The sequence below is a fragment of the Nelumbo nucifera genome, chromosome 4, assembly GCF_055504915.1.
Source record: "Nelumbo nucifera cultivar China Antique chromosome 4, China Antique-T2T, whole genome shotgun sequence".
Classification (NCBI taxonomy): domain Eukaryota; kingdom Viridiplantae; phylum Streptophyta; class Magnoliopsida; order Proteales; family Nelumbonaceae; genus Nelumbo; species Nelumbo nucifera.
In genome coordinates this window covers 65040804-65057729 of record NC_142652.1, presented here as the reverse complement: position 1 = coordinate 65057729, position 16926 = coordinate 65040804, and the positions used below count along the sequence as shown (strand labels likewise).

The 16926-nt window shown below is 37.6% G+C and overlaps 1 protein-coding gene across 3 annotated transcripts in view; it reads left to right on the top strand.

The window, feature by feature from the left end:
• Positions 1–2097: 2097 nt before the first annotated feature.
• LOC104588951 (organic solute transporter ostalpha protein (DUF300)) overlaps positions 2098–16926 on the top strand; it is a 54824-nt gene continuing 39995 nt past the window's right edge. For 2 of the 3 annotated variants that reach the window (XM_088903042.1, XM_010247098.3), the window contains exons 1-2: positions 2098–2380; positions 5883–5956. In XM_088903042.1, the coding sequence (XP_088759168.1) occupies positions 2234–2380; positions 5883–5956 (221 nt within the window). In that variant the 5' untranslated portion in view covers positions 2098–2233. Of the gene's footprint in view, positions 2381–2709; positions 3314–5882; positions 5957–16926 lie in introns of those variants that run through there. The other variant, XM_088903043.1, reaches the window with a different exon arrangement.

Here is a 16926-nt window from a genome sequence, read left to right as displayed (position 1 = left end):
ATTTTTTAAAGTATCCATGCATAATAAATTTATATATATGTATATATAATTATACCACACACACATACACGCACGCGCGCGCACACACACACACACACACACACACATATATATATATATATAAATTATACATTGGATATCCATGTATAATAAATTTATATATATAATTTTTTATTGGATCCGATTTTAGTTGGATTGGTTGGGGTTAAATTTGCATATAATCTGAATATTAATTGGGTGCTAGTTCTTACATTCAAATCCAAGACAACCGAATTTGGAGTCAAATTGGCTATTATATTTTCAGAGTTCATTGATAGCCTTAGCATGCATGGCCCAAGCTAACCCCTAAGCTTAACCTAGAAGCTATATACATATATATTTAGATAACAAATTTTATATTAATATATAGATAGAATTATATATATTATAAACTAAAATTAAATAAAAATTTAATTTATAAAAAATCATATTTTTATAATTAACACGGGCAAACCCATCCCTGTCCCAAGCCTAAACAAATATTGTTACGCTTGGGGTGTGGGCTGGCCCTAGGCTAGACAGCCTATAAAATTGACATACACTATCAAAATTTGGTTGGGGATCTTTTATGTTTTTGTTTCATTAGGCTACACAATGGGGATAGCCCATTCCCCATGGCTCCTTTGGGTTCAATATTAATAATTTTTCCCTAAAAATAGTTAAAACCACAAAAGTAATGCATGCATTGGTTTAGTCTAAATAAAAATGTCACATTGCTATTAGGGGTGCAACTTAGGGGGTTGGGTCAAGTCAAGGATCAATTAAAGCCCCACTTGAAGTCTTAAACCTTGAGCTCGGGCTTAGATTAATTAATTTAATTATGACTACAACCTAACTTTATATATTTACTATATTTAATTATTTTAAATATTTAAGTAACACTTACAAAAAGTTATAACATTTAATCATCAATAAAGTAAAATAAATAAAACAAAACACTAATGGATACTATGAAAAAAATAATTATTTTATTAAGTAATTAGTAATAATTTATTTTTTTGTTAAAAATTATTAACATAATTAATCTAAATTACTAAATTACTAATTTTTGTAACAAATTACTAAAATAAAAATTAATTATTTTAAAAAACACTGCATTCATTCCTTATAATATTTATCATAAAATGTTTCACTTTTACTTAACAAATCCCATGCATCAACGGGTTCCACTAGTCATTAAATATAGGGACAATTCCCGATTAGTACCTTGTACTTTGGGCCTAGTGCCACTTTGGTCCCCGAAATTTAAAATGCAACAATTCAATACTCAAACTTTCAAAACGTGACAATCTAGTACCTGTCGTTAACTAACTGTTAACTAGTCGTTAAGTGGCATTTGAAAAAACACTGCATTCATTCCGTATAATATTTATCATAAAATGTTTCACTTTTACTTAACAAATCCCGTGCATCAACAGGTTCCACTAGTCATTAAATATAGGGAAAATTCCCGATTAGTACCTTGTACTTTGGGCCTAGTGCCACTTTGGTCCCCAGAATTTAAAGTGCAACAATTCAATACTCAAACTTTCAAAACGTGACAATCTAGTACCTGTCGTTAACTAATTGTTAACTAGCCATTAAGTGACATTTGAAAAAAATGCAAATACCCTTCAACTGTCATCTAATTTTCTTTATCAGCCATCCAAACATTGACAAAAAATTAACAGTCCCAAATCTTTGCCTCTTCTATTTAAGAAAGTCAGGGTCACTAGAATACCCACTCAAATGTGATCCCAACTTTCTTGAATGGAAGATGCAAGAATTTGAGACTGTTAATTTTTTGCTAATGTTTAGATGATTGATAAAGAAAATTAAATGACACTTGAAGGACATTTGTGTCTTTTTCAAATGATACTTAATGACAGGTATTAGATTGTCACATTTGAAAAATTTGAGTATTAAATTATCACATTTTAAAGTTTGAGGGCCAACTAAGCACAAATTACAGGATACTTTGGGAATTTTCCCTTAAATATAACGTGCTATAAGAAACAAGAACGCCCACAGCAAGTTCGCAATAAAGTAGGGTTATTTTAGTCTTTTAAAAATATAGAGTCCACATGCGCGAACGGTTAGAGGCGAGGGGGTCCGTGCGGGCGCCGTGGTGAGTGACTCGCCTCCCACGCTTCCCTCTTAGATTTTTTTCAGAGAAAGAGGGGCTAAAGTGAATTGACTGGTTTCCGGCGAGCAAATGGCACCGATTTACTTCGTCATTATCGCTTTCCCTTGTGTGATTGGAGCTATCGCTTTAGCAGTGTTTCATATTTACAGGCACCTAAGGAATTATACCGAACCCACTTATCAGCGGTTCATTGTTCGTATCATCTTCATGGTTCCTGTAAGTGGTCTTACTCTTCTTGAGCCCTAATTATTAGCATATTTCGTTATATGTTATACTTGCTTGAAATTTTGATTACGTGTCATTTTTTTATATTGTTAAGTGTTTCTTGTTGGTTATGGTGGTGTTTTTGTTGATCCTTTTTATCATGTAGCTGTTACAACATTTCTTTCCCAAGCAGGTGAACCCTACTATATTATTTTCCTCCAGCCATGATTGTTTCTCCAGCTTCAGAGACTGACAACGAAATGATTGTCTTGGGTGAAACTTAACTAACTGTCATGATGTATGCTTTGTTCAGTACATATTGAATCAGAATATCACATATCCAATAAAAAGAGCATCTGGAGTTTCCTGGAGCTGAGGAGTCTAACTTGGCCAAGTCTGGTTTTCTGGTGTAAAGCTGAAGTCTGTAGCAGAAACGATCTTCCATTGTAGTGGTCCCCGGCTCGAAGTCTCCCGTCTTTATATCCCTTGATTCAGACATCCCCTCAAGTCCTCAACTGTCTTTCTTATCTCTAACACACCCTTCAGCCTATTGAAAGACGTATCCCCTGAACCCTATTGAAAGACGTATCCCCTGAACCCTTTGTAGGCATATGGTATAAGGAGTGTGTTACGTCATGGAGAACAAATGAGAGATAGAAATGTTGGGTCAGAATTTTTGTGCTACAGTGCTACTTATGCATCTTTTGGGGTTGATGACAATACCAACTATTTGTGATTTATGTTTGGGTTTTATCTGAAATTCTGAGTGAACTGTGAACTGATGCTTCTGGAGGTACAATGGAAAGGCACAATTGATGTTGTAGTGGATGGGATTATGCATGTTGTTGACTTGTTGCAGTACGACTGGAATTCCTTCCAAGTGTTTTTTCTGGTACCTGAAAACCTTGAAGCTTGCAACCAATCCCTTAACAGGAAATATAACTGGTATGTTCAAATAGAGACAATGGGGAGCATGGTTTGCTGTATAAATCACTCTTTCCTGTAAAGAGAGGGATTGTACAGAATTATCTTTTCATTAATTTTATATTTGTGGTCTTACTGTATTAATCTAGGCTTGGTTACATCGTATGTCCCTCTTTTCATACCAAAAAACCAATTTTGAATAAGTTAATGTTGATTGGATGGGTTTTAGATTTTGGAAGAAACCAAAGTTGTTTAAAGAAAAGCTTATGATTCTTGTTTAATGAATCCTTTTCTTAACAGAAAAGGAGAGAAGCTTAAGGTTCTGGCCATGTCTTATAGGAAAACATCGGTTCTGATACAAATTGAAGACCTTGACAGTGTTATGTAGCATTCAATCTAAAAAGGCTTTTTGAGGGGGGGGGGGATTCAGAAAGTCACTTTTGAGGTGGATAAAGATAAAACTCTAGGATCAAATGGATTTACAATGGGTTTCTATAAGGACTGTTTGGGTGATTATCAAAAGGGATCTACTTGTAGCCTTTGTGGAATTTCATTTAAAGGCATTCTCAATGTGGGGCTGAATGCAAAATTTTTAGCTTTAATGTAAACACTATGGAAGCAATACACACAAAGGATTTCAGACCAATCATTTTGATAAGGAGCTTCTATAAAGTAATATTAAAGTTCTTATCAGTAAGATTGAGAGGGATTTATAACCGCTCTTATTTCCCATTACCAAGAAGCTCTCATTCAGGAGAGACAAATAACAAATCAGATTTTAATATCCAATGAATGTGTTGAAGAGATACTAAGATCTAGGAATAAAGGCTTTGTGTGCAAACCAGATTTTGGAGGGAACATATAATAATATTGATTGGTGGTGGTGGTGATAATGATGATTTGTCATTCTTGAAATGGATTCTTAAGAAGTTGGTTTTGGGTACAAATGGAAGACCTGGATTAGGGAATGCTTGATAACTACTGATTATTGCATTAGTGAGTGGATCAATGCTTTTTCCTTCTAAGTGACGTCTTTGTCAGGGAGATCCATTATTCCTTTGTTCTTCACCTTAATTAGAGGTTTTAGAGTGGTCTTGGAGAGTGGATTGGTGTCTCATCTGCAATTTACAGATGATATCATCATTTTGGCCAAGACAGGAGCGAGGAAGGAGTGTTAAACCTGTTATCATTGATTAGATGCTTTGAGAGACTATCTAATTTGAGAATAGATCTTGATGAAAGTAGTCTGGCAGGTTTGAAGTTATTGGGAAGTATTCTGGTATCCTTGGGACTATGGTGTCATATTGGCCAATGAACTACTTTGGCCTACCTCTAGGAAGCAACTGTAGGTCTGTTTCTTCTTGGGGGAAGGAATTGCATCTCTTTAGGGGGAAGGAAAACAACTCCAGGGTGAATTAAAGTGCTAGGTTCTTCAAAAGAAACCAAACACAGGGTTCAATATGATAGGGAGAGATACCTAGGGTGGATCATACACCATATTATCCTCCTCCTCTAAGCCTTGTCCCATCTTTATGGGGTTGGCTATATGTGTCCTGTTTCACCATTCTGTTCTGTTAGGATCATATACCATATCTGATCATAAAAAACTATTCAAACAGTCCCAATCACCATTAGTTTACCATACAGCAGTCATACCCTCTTTATCTGCACAAATAGAGGTTACTCCAATTTAGATCTTCATCGCACTATCATGTGAAAGGAAGAAAAATAGAATAGTATCTTTCATATAAGTTGATAAGCATAGATGTGGTGTATAATGCACAGCAAATCTTCTAGGTTTAAATTGTAGGAGTAAGAAAGAAGAGGTCCATATCTGATTATAATACTTGCTTTGATAAAGCTTAAAAGAGAGAGAAGGAAAAAGAGAGAAAATGTTGATATTCTCCTATCATAGAGCACATTTATTTATAACTTGTAAAAACTAGAAATTAAAGAGGTCCTTCACTGCCAAAATAATTACCAATCAGTTTCTACACTTTATCATATTTATTCTAACAAAAACTAAGGTAAGTCCATATTTAAGCGATAGAGGAACTCAAATAAGGACCCTAACTCATAAAATAGCTATTATAATACTCTTCCAATTGTATTACTACTAAATAAACCCAAAACAACTCCTAGGCTAACTAAGAAAATAGAAAGACTCAAATCCTATCACAAACTAACATGTTATCAGTAAAATGGCCATAACTCACTCCAAAGATGTCGAATTACAAAACTTTGGTCTTGTTGGATGGGTAACTTAAAAAAATAACTGAAAGAAAAATGATGTCATTTCATCTTCATGTTTTTAAAATTCTAAAACCTCTCGAATATGACTTTTTAAACAACTAACGACCTTTTAGGACAATGCCAAAGATTAGGTCTTTATCCAGTCTACCATCTGAAAGACCATGATAACCGGGACCAACATTGGGTATATATATATATATATAATTTAAAAATTCCTTCACATTATAATGATAAAGAAGCTACATGAGTTAGTATAGTGTGCTTTATACAATATTTTTTTTGGTTCCGTTAAGTTTAATTTTTTTTTTGTATTCTTTTGTTTTTTTGTTGTTGACAGGTTTATGCTCTTATGTCCTTCTTATCCCTCATCTTAAATGACAACTCAATTTATTTCAATTCCATCCGAGAAGTGTAAGCAATTTTGTTTTCATTTAGTGGTGCTTGTATTTTGTTATTTATGGACATACAATTTTAGAATTAACTTATCATAGTGATCAGAGTGACTATTATTATTATTATTATTATTATTATCATCATCATCATCATCATCATCATCATCATCATCATCAAAGGGATAATATTAAGATCTCCTTACAACACATGCATGCTGTGGTGGATAAATAAAGTTCTAACCTTTTTCTTACTGTTGTTATTTTATTTATTTTTTGATAAGTGGTGTAGAGAATTGTATTAGACTTCTGATATCATGGTAGAACCCCAAAGATGCAAGAAGATGCACTTTTTTTTTTTGATAATTAAGATGATGCACATTTAATAAGAAAAACTATGTATAATCATGTACTTCAAAAGATATCTGCAGTAGCGGTAATACAGAAAAAATAGGTATTAGTGGTGTGTTCAGGTATCATCTTGGGGACATCTTGGTGATTTACTCAGGACCTTGGACAAGGAGATTCAACTCTAGCAAAACTCTTGGCAGTTCATCAAGGGTTGGGGAAACTCTAAACTACATGAATACTTTAGTGGAAGGAGACTTGAGAATCGATTTTTTTTTTGTCAGAAATAAAAAAGAAAACTTATTAAGAAAGAAAAAAAGAGTGAGATTGCAAGGGAGGTGATAAGAAACCACCCAAGATAACTGGAAAAAGAGACCCTAAAACCCGACCTCCCCTCTGACTTAAGAGTTAAGAGTCATGATTGACTGTATTACAAATAACAAGCTAGGTACATGGCAATACAGACACATATTGAGAGAGGTAAGAAGCCTGGTTAGGGACCTAAGAGTTTCATTCAAATGTACAGAGAGATTGGCAAATAGCTTTTCAGATGCTCTGGTCAGGTAGGGAGTGATTAGAAATCAGTTTTGTTAGGGGGTTAGAGATCCGGGAGAAGGGCTAATACAAATGTAATTGGGGGTAGCTATAGGTTGGCAGCAAATGCTGGCCCAAGTCAGAGGTTGCTACCGTGCTACGTACATACCATATAAGGTCGCTGCAGGCTGGGCACACCCTTCTGAAGGTTTTTTGAAGCTGAATTTCGACAGGAGCAGTCAAGGCAACCCAGGTCCCTCTGAATTGTGAGATTCACTAAAGGCTGAACTGGTAGTGCTGCTGCAAAGCTTCTTGCTAATCAAGCTTTCAGCACTTGGAAGTAGTGGGAGACTCAAAACTGATCATTTCTTGGGTCAGGAGTAAACAGCTTGTGCAATGGTTCTTTAGGCATGAGTTTAGGGAAATAGAGGGCATCACATAGGAGCTGAACGTTACTTTCAATTGGGTAAGAAGGATTGCAAATGGGATAGCCGATACTCTAGCAAAACAAGGGGTATATAGGCAACAGTTGTTTTGGGCACTATTGTAACTCTTGTAGCTTTTCTGGGGTTTGGATTTGGTCCTTATGGGCTAGACCATTTCTTTGTATTAACTAGTTTCATCAATTAATATAATCCTTAAATTTTTTGCTGATCAAAAAATGTATTCATGGCTAGCTATAATCAAACTTTTTAGAAATATAGGCTTGAATTACTTTTTTGTACATGGTAATCATTTTGTAAAACAGGGTTTGCGGGTATAGTGCTGCAGGGGCAGCTTTTATATGGTCTCTGTGTACAGTTTCTTGTTGTACATGAGTTGATTTACATTTTAATACAGTACTTTATTTCCCAAAAACTCTAAGAGCATCCTCATATACACATGGAAGGGTGGTTGCCTCCACTCTTAAAAAAGTATTCACTGTGAGGGTTGTTATTTTCTCTATCAGAAAAATATTCACTTCAAATGGTGAGGATTCATATTAGCAATGACTGAAACACATGTGGCCATCTAATTAAATTTTATAAATAGACAGTTTCTAAACTCAAATAAAATACCCAATACAAAGGTTTTCAATACCTTACATTGATGTGAATCCCATTCTTCTAGATAAAGTGAGTTGTTCTTGACAAATAAAACCTAGTTTAATCTCTTAAATCAAATAAAAGCCTAACTTAAATTTACCATGTAAATAATGACTCCCAAACAAAATACATGGGAATAGTTGCCCCATACTCGATACAGGTTGGTCATTAACTAGTAGTTTTTGAAGCTTCAGATCATATGACTAGGACTAGTGTGCTTACTTTCCTTCAATGGTCTTCTACCTTGGTGTGTTAAGTTGCTTGATGGAACTACATATGAAGGAACTTGCATCCTCTGGACCCGAGGTACAGAGGATTTTCTGTACCCTGTCCAATAGGTTGTGGCACAGGGTCATTAAAAGCATTCATGGTGAAGCAGATAACGGTTGTGATGCAAAACTAGTTTCCAATGCAGCTCCAAATTCTCCCTAGAAGGCAATCTTTGAGGTACTACCAACCTTTCTTCAATTTATCAGATTTGATGTTGGTTGTGGCAATAAAGTTTTATTTTGGGAAGACCTTTGGGTTGGGGATATGCCTCTTATGGTTAAATTCCCGGACCTCTACTCCTTATCAAACCTTAAAAGCAAACCTGTTGCTAGGTTTGGTATGTTTTCAGATTTGGGTATCTCTTGGGATTTTGGATTTAGAAGAGGGTTGAGGGAAAATGAATGCGAGTCTCTAGTGCTTTTGATCTCAACACTTTAAGGGTCTACTTAGACCAATCTATAGTTGATAGTAGAGTTTGATCCCCAACTCCTGATGGTTTATTTTCTTGTGCATCTTTCTTTGGTTTGCTCACTCATCTGATCCCATGGGGGTGAACTTCCTCGTGAGAGAAATCTGGTGTAAACCGATCCCTCCAAAAGTACAAGCTTTCTGTTGGGAAGTGTGCCTAGGGAAGTTTAACACTTGTGATGTGCTATAGAAAAGGAGGCCAAACAAATGCCTCTCTTCTCATGTGTGTGTCCTTTGTATGGATTTTGGTGAAACCCTACCCCACTTACTTTTATTCTGCTCTTTTGTTTCTGGTATTTCATATTTGGAATGTTGTTTGTTCTCTTTTTGGATGCAGATGGGCTCCCCCATAGGATGTGGTGGTAAGTCTTTTCAGCCCCTCCTTCCCGAGACAATTGAAGAAAAGAGGAAAGTGCTTATGGAAGGCAGTAAGAGCAGATACAGTATGGACTATGGGAGGAAAGAAACCTAAGAATTTTCTTTGAAAAAAGTAAATCAAAGGAGGAAGTTATTGAAGCCATAAAAATCAGAACTGCACATTGGGTGAAGACCATGGAGCTATTCAAAAATTTCTCCACGAATGAGATTCTAAGAAGTTGGGCTGAAGTAGCACAAACAAATGCACCCAAAGTAACTGTGAGAGTGGAATGGAAGCCACCGGCACTGAACAAACTAGAACTAAACTTTGATGGGAGTTGTTTTGGTAACCCAGGAAGGGTAGGCATAGGGGTGTGATTAGAAATCATCTGGGTGTGGTGGTGGCACTCTTCTTAGGACCAATAGGTATTGGTGACTCAATACAGGCTGAATCTCTAGCCCTACTTCAAGTCTAAAGATGGCTGAGCAGATAAGAACAACTGACTTAGAAATAGAAGGAGGCTCACTACTGGTCATTTCTTGGGCTAAAAACATCACATCAGTACCTTGGAAGCTCAAATTTATCTTCAGAGAAATTGATATACTTGCAAGGATGATCAACCCTTAGTTTGGTAGGGTCAAACGGAACGCAAATGGGATGGCGGATACCCTAGCAAAACAAGGGGGCAAATAGATCTACCTTGTACTGGGCAGAATTGTAGCTGATTCTATGTGGTTGTAGATTAGATTAATGCTTTTCTGCAACCTATAACTATTGTAACTGATTGTAACTTTTCTCTGCTATTAATTAAAAAATTTTCTTGCTGATAAAAAAAAAAGAGTCCAGAATCTAGACTTAACGGTAGTCTGGACTCCAAAAAAATTTAAGTTTTCTTTTCCTGCCCCAAACCTCTTCCCTTTCTTTCTTCTCGAACTCGTCTCTCTCCCCCTCTTCTTTCTTCTTCCACCTTTCCGCCACTGCAACCCACTGCCACTCTTTCCTCCGCTTCTTTCTTCTTTTGTTCTGCATAAATGCTCATCTATCGTACTTCCACCCACCCGCCCAAAATCTCTCTACAATCAAAACACCTTTCTCTCATCTAATGCACTGCTGCTTTTCCCAAATCTTTCTTTGTTCTATTCTTTATCCTTGTAACTAACAGATGTACACCAGACAAATCCATCTTTACCTTTGATGGAGAATCTTTATACTTTTGTGACATTCCATTCTCAACCAATTTCTTACATATCGGGCCTTTTCAAAAGGAGGACAAAGACAGACCATGATCTCAATCTATCATCACAATTAAGTTGGAAATACAAGTGGTGTGATCATGTCATGTGAGCCTTTAAAGTGGCCACTAATTTTCTTTAATGGTCTGCCTGCCTCTGGTTGACCCAACATTGAGTTATTAAAATTTGAGTCAAGGTTCCTTTCTTGAAAGCCTACCCTAAAAGCTGAGTGTTTTCCACTTCTCGAGCTTGAAGGCCTCAAGGATTGCTCTGCTGCTTGGGAAACTGTTATTGATTTGATCTGCACTGGTTTCAGTCCTAGAATGAGAAAGAAAAAGAATAGAAGGAAGATTGAGAGAGAAGAAAAAGAAGAGTTGGGAGAGAAAAACCCTTGGTTTGATCTGGAGAAGATTGAATCAATTCTCTCTAGTTGGCCAGGTTATATTTCTCATCTTCAATATGCTGATGACACCTTAATCTTCATGGATGCATCTGTAGAACAAGCTTACAACTTGAGAAGAATCCCCAAAAACTTCCAACTGCTTTCGGGGTTAAAAATCAACCTAAGTAAGAGTGTGATGATTGGGGTGGGAGAAATTCAGCAGACCTGCTTGGAGGAATGTGCTGCGGCTTTAGGGTGCCTCATTGGGGAGTTCCCTTTCTCTTATCTCCGGATCCCCATTGGGGCTAGGGCAGCAGCTCTACGTGTTTGGAAACCTGTTATTGACCGCATTGAATGAAGGTTGGCAGGTTGGAAAGGCAAATACCTCTCCTTTGGGGGGAAAATCACTTTTATAAAGGGTTCTTAACTCACCCTTTTTTTTTTTGATAATTGAATGAATTTTATTAATCACCAAAGATGAGTACAAGCATCCCAAGGAGAGGTACAAGATGAGACCTCTCTAGAATAGTTAGATACAACTTTTCAGTCTTACTAGAATAAGTTACAAAGTAGCCCAAAAAGACCTTCCCTGGATACCCCTTGCTTGGCCAAGGAATCAACCACAATATTAGCCAACCTGCTTACCCATCTAACATCAACTCTCATATTACTAGTTAGCCACTTCACTTTTTTGAGGAGGTCTCTATTAGCCCCAAATGGCAATGTTTGGGTTTGACAGCCACCCTACTACCACCTGAGAATCTCATGCAATTAGAAGATGTTCCACCCCAAGCTGTTGGCAATCTACATCCCTTAAACAGCAGCTAGTAACTCAGCTCTTGTAGAGTCTCCCACTCTCACTGGTCCTGAGAATAAGGAAATAATGTTGCTGTCCCTATTCCTTAGCACACCCCCTACACCCAAAGGCCCAGGGTTACCTTGGCTGTTCCCAACAAAGTTCAATTTAATGAAACCTTCTGGAGGAGGTTCCCACTCTACCACACTTCTATTCTGCCTAGTGGAGGTATTAGCCACTGCTACCCAATTTCTCCAAAGATCATCGAAGGAGAATTCAGAAAACAGGGCCAAGGTCTTCAGCCAATGGGTTACTCTAGTTAAGATACAGTCCTTCACTTCAGCAAAATTTCTTTCCTTCTCCATGAAGGTTCTAGCATTCCTTTCCTCCCAAACAGTTCATAAGATAGCTGCCCTGATACATTTTCACATAATGTTACCTCTTCTCGTGTGTCACCCAAGAGTAGATGGATTAAACAACATACATCAGACAGCGGGTTCCACCTACATCCAAATAAACTAAAGCTCCAACTCCATAAAGCTGCAACAAAGGAGCAAGAAATCAGTAGATGGTAACAGTTCCCATTCTGGGCCTTACACAGGAGGCACCAGTTAGGGGAGAGGCAAAATAAGGTCTCTTTTGCAAGTTTTCCGAAGTGTTGATTTTCCCATAGAAAACTTCCTAGCAGAAAACAACAATTTTGTGGGGAACAAGTCTTATCCAAACTTCTTTAACAAGGAATACCCGGGGGTTAGGGTTAGCATCAAGGGATTTTAGAAAAGAAGCACAAGTAAAGGTGCCTTTTGGAAAAGGAGTCCAAACTCTTTGATCAGATTTAGTGGGGTCCAAACAAACCGATTCAAGTAAATGAAGCAACTCAGAAACACAAATAAACTCATCATCTCTTGATCCCCTACGAAAGCCAAAGTCCCAATTTAAAGACAAAGGGAAGTATTGGACTAGGGAGACACTTTCAAATTGGCTCATTTTTGTAAAGGGAGAGAGTAGAGAGAGGGGAAAAGATTTACACTTTCAAATTGGCTCATTTTTCAAATTGGCTCAAATTGGCTCAGTGATTTACATGCTTGAAAATGTTTTATATGCTTGATTTTAGTTTTAAATTTTCATTTGAAACGCTTTACATGTTATGTTTATGTATTTTAATTTTAGATAATAGGTTTTTTAAAACATTTATTTTAAAACTTAAGTTTATATTTTTTATTAATATTATGTTTAATATTTTTTTTTGATTTTTTGATTTTATTTTGAATTTTTTGATTTTATTTTGATTTTATTTTGAATTTTTTTGACATTTTTTTTTTCATTTTTGCACATTGCTTCAAAAAGTCGTGCGCCTCACCTTGTGCCTTGCACCTCGGGCGCAACTTGGTCCCTGCACCTTGCGCTTTTAAAACACTGGGTTCGTTGCACACCCAAATATCCTCCCAGAACTGAATAGAAATATCGGAGCAAGCTTCATACCTGATAAACCTAAGGAAGTGAGGGAGAATACCATGTATAGCCTTCCAAGGTGTTTCCAGAGTAGCCCGACGAGATATCCTGGCATCCCAACCATTCTTTGAACAACCATGAATGCTTGACACCACCTCATGCCATAATCTCTCCCTCTCCAGAGGCCATCTCCATAGCCACTTCCCTAATAGGTTTTCATTCTTCTGAACTATGTTCCCCAACCCCAAATCGCCTTCTTTCTCACTTTTATTGACTATCTCCCATCTGATTAGATGATTATTCTTCACTTCTCCTGGTTCCCACAAGAAATCCCTCATTGCCTTTTCCAAAGGCCATCTCCATAGCCACTTCCCTAATAGGGCTTCATTCTTCTGAACTATGTTCCCTAACCCCAAACCACCTTCTTTCTCACTTTTATTGACTATCTCCCATCTGATTAGATGATTATTCTTCACTTCTTCTGGTTCCCACAAGAAATCCCTCATTGCCTTTTCCAATTTCTTAGCCTCCCTTGGGGAATCCTAAAGACTGAAAGGAAGTAGGTTGGAAGGTTGGCAAGTGTTTCCGTAATCAAGGTCACCCTACCCCTATAGGGACATAATTCTTTTTCCAGGCCACCTAATATTTCCCAAATTTCTCCACAATAGGGGACTAGAAACTTTTCTCGTTAGGGTTAGCACTAAGGGAAGCCCTAAGTAGGTCAAAGGCCAAGAAGAGGTGGCACAACCTAAGTAAACTGCAATGAACCTTACCTCCCCATTCTCCAAGTTTATTACATCCACCCAACTTTTATCAAAGTTTATCTTCAAATTGGATGCATTCTCAAAGACCCTTATTAGATTCTTAAGATTGTCCACCTTGCTAAAGTTACTCCCCTAACAAAAAATAATAATATCATCAACAAATTGAAGGTAGGTCATTGGAATGCTTCTCTTTCCTAGTCTCCAACCCTTTATTAGCTCTTGCTCATCTATTTTTGAGATCAATTTACTAAACACATCAGCAACAAGCGTGAAGAGGAAGGGAGAGAGAGTGGGCCACCTTATCTTAGGCCTTTACTGGCTAGGAAGAAATCCTTAACCACTCCACTCCATTCACTAAGACCGAGTAATGACAGGAAGTTAGGCAACCACTTATCCAATTACACCATTTGTCCCTAAAGCCTCACCTTCTTAACACCTCCAATAAAAAACTCCAACCCACTAGATCATAAACCTTTTCTAAGTCTAGTTTGCACACGAAACCTTGACTGTTTGATCTCCTCATTTCCTCCATACTTTCATTTGCAATGAGGATCTGATCTATAATTTGTCTATCTTGTACAAAAGTTCCTTGTGCTTGACTAATGAGAGAAGGTAGAACTGTTGTGATCCTCCTGGAGAGCACTTTTGCCAAGATCTTATAAATGCTAGTCACTAGGTTGATTGGCCTAAAATCTTTGGGATGTTTAGCATCGGTCTTTTTAGGAACAAGAGCTAGGAATGTAGCATTAACTCAAGGAGTCACCACATGTTTGTCCTCAAATTCTCTAATGACCCCTATTAAATATTCTTTGAGCAGTCTTGATAAAACGCAATTGTTAAACCATTTGGTCTTGGATCCTTAGCTCTATCCATAGAGAATATGACTTGTCTAATCTCCTCTTCCTCAATAGTTCTTACTAACCATCCCCTGCCCATCTCATTCAAAATTGGCCAATCCTCATCCTCCACTCTTGTCCGATCCTCCAAAGATCTTTGAAAGATTGATTTGAAGTGAGCCATAATGCAACTAGCAATCTCCTCTTGGGAAGTTATGTCAACTCCATCGACCTCAAGATTTACTATCAAAATTTTCTTTCTTCTCCCATTGGCCATAGCATGAAAAAAATTTGGTGTTCCCATCCCCTCCTTTAATCCACTTATGCCTAGATTTTTGTCTCCACAAAATCTCCTCCCTCATAGGACCTCTTCTAGTTCCTTTTTCAGTTTCCATCTCACTTCACGATCTTGCCCACCCATCAATCTTTGGGACTCTTGCATCTAGATTCTCAATTTGAGTTAGTAAGGTAGCTTTTGTTTCCTCTACTCTTCCAAATTGATCCCTATTCCACTCTTTTATTTTGGATCTCAATCTTTTTAACTTTTTATGGAATCTGACCCTTTTCCATTTCACCCTCATCTCTTCACTCGACCATTCCTTTACCTTATTCACAAAATCCGAATGTGTTGACAACATATTCTCAAATCTGAAGGGTCTGAGTCCGGTTCCAAGTGGTTCTTGTCCTACTTCTATAGGGCAGTGGTCGGAAGAGGTAAAGCCTTAGCCATCAAACCTCCCCAATGATTCTCCAACCTTCATTGGAAAGAAATCTATGTAACTTTGAACAAGTTGGGTTTTCTGGAAATTGGACCAAGCGAAGATAGCTTGTAGTAAAGGAAGCTCTTGTAACTCACAGGAATTGATGAAATCATTGAACTTCCTCATACTAGTTAAGATGGCCTATCTGATATTATTTGACTCAATTGTGAATCTTATTGCATTTTTAAGTCTCCCCCAGACACCAGGGGCCTATCAGCTCCTCTAGCCTTTCCCCTTTGTAAGTTTTCTTGTGTGAGGCGTTAGAGTTGATTCACGTTCCTCTGGTCTGATATCCTGCGAAGGATGGTTTGATAGAGTAGGCTTATTTATTAGATGAAATGTATTTTGCCGAACCTCAATAAGAGCTTCTAACACCATCTGATCTTTGTTCGACATGATTTCTGGAGGGGAAGATTTTTGTTCATCACTGTTGGGACTCAAATTATTCGTCTGTTCCTCATTGTTGAAGCCAAGTGGATCCAATACCTCCTTTGGAAACAACTCAGTGTTCAAACTTTCCTCCTTGAAGATATCTTTTGAGTTTTGTAGATCAATACTTCCCAGACTAAGGGTTTCTTTAGAGTCCGAATCAAAGCACTCTTTGTCATCTATTAGAATTTCCAAATCCAGGTTATCTATCTCACTATGCGTAACGCATCTCGTATTACGACGATCAGGTGATAGCCGAGCCAGTTTCTTTGGGGGAAGACACTATAACTAACAACCAGCTTGAGCAGGATCGTTCGATTGACTGGAGGAGCTCAAGGTAGACGATGTAGACCTTGTTTCCAGTTTCCTGTCCTCTTCCTCTTCATCCTCAAGGCTTTGATTTCCTTGTTGTAGATTAAAATACTCTTGGTAAAGCTGGTATATCTTTGTTGTATTGTCTTGCCCAGACTCCGGAGTAAAGTTTCTTAGCATGATCCCAAATCTCCTTGGCTGTATCCAAAAACATAAAAGTCACACTTATTTTGGGTTCCATGCTATTCCACAACCATGTCATAATCTGTGCACACTCACTGTACTCTTGAGAATCAACTGAGGATTTGTCCTCTCTCACATGTTTCCCCTTCTTCTAAGCCCTAAGGAAGACTTCCACTGACTTAGCCCAAGGTGGATAATTTTCACCATTCAAAATACTAGAGGTCATCGCACATTCAGGTAATCAGGGGGAATCATAACAGTAGATTTGTGTTCACTACTATCTCCTATAGCTGCCATCAATTAAAAAAAAAACTTCCACTCACTAATATATCACACCACACTACTTGGCACCCACCACACTACACTAATGGCTAATTATTGATGAAAACATCTACTGTCACAAGTTTCAGCAATAATAGTCAAGGCTGTCACACACTTTCAGCACCACACAACCACAAAGAAACACTTCAAACACATACCTGTAGATTGACAATCAGTTTATATCTATTCTCTTCCTGCAACACCCACACAACCAAGCCAATTATGTTGTAAAAACCAACTGTGCACTGATCTGTCCATTACACAGCCCTCTTTGAATCATCGATTAGAGGGTTTCTACCAACCACCTGAAACACCCACTTCAGCACCAACTGGAGTAATGAAAACCTCCTAAAACGATCATTCCTTTTTGGTACCTCTTTGGTTCTCCAATGGATCGACAAGATAGCTTCAGAGCAATAAAATAGGAGGCGAAGAAAAATTCAGGATTGATCTCTGGACTA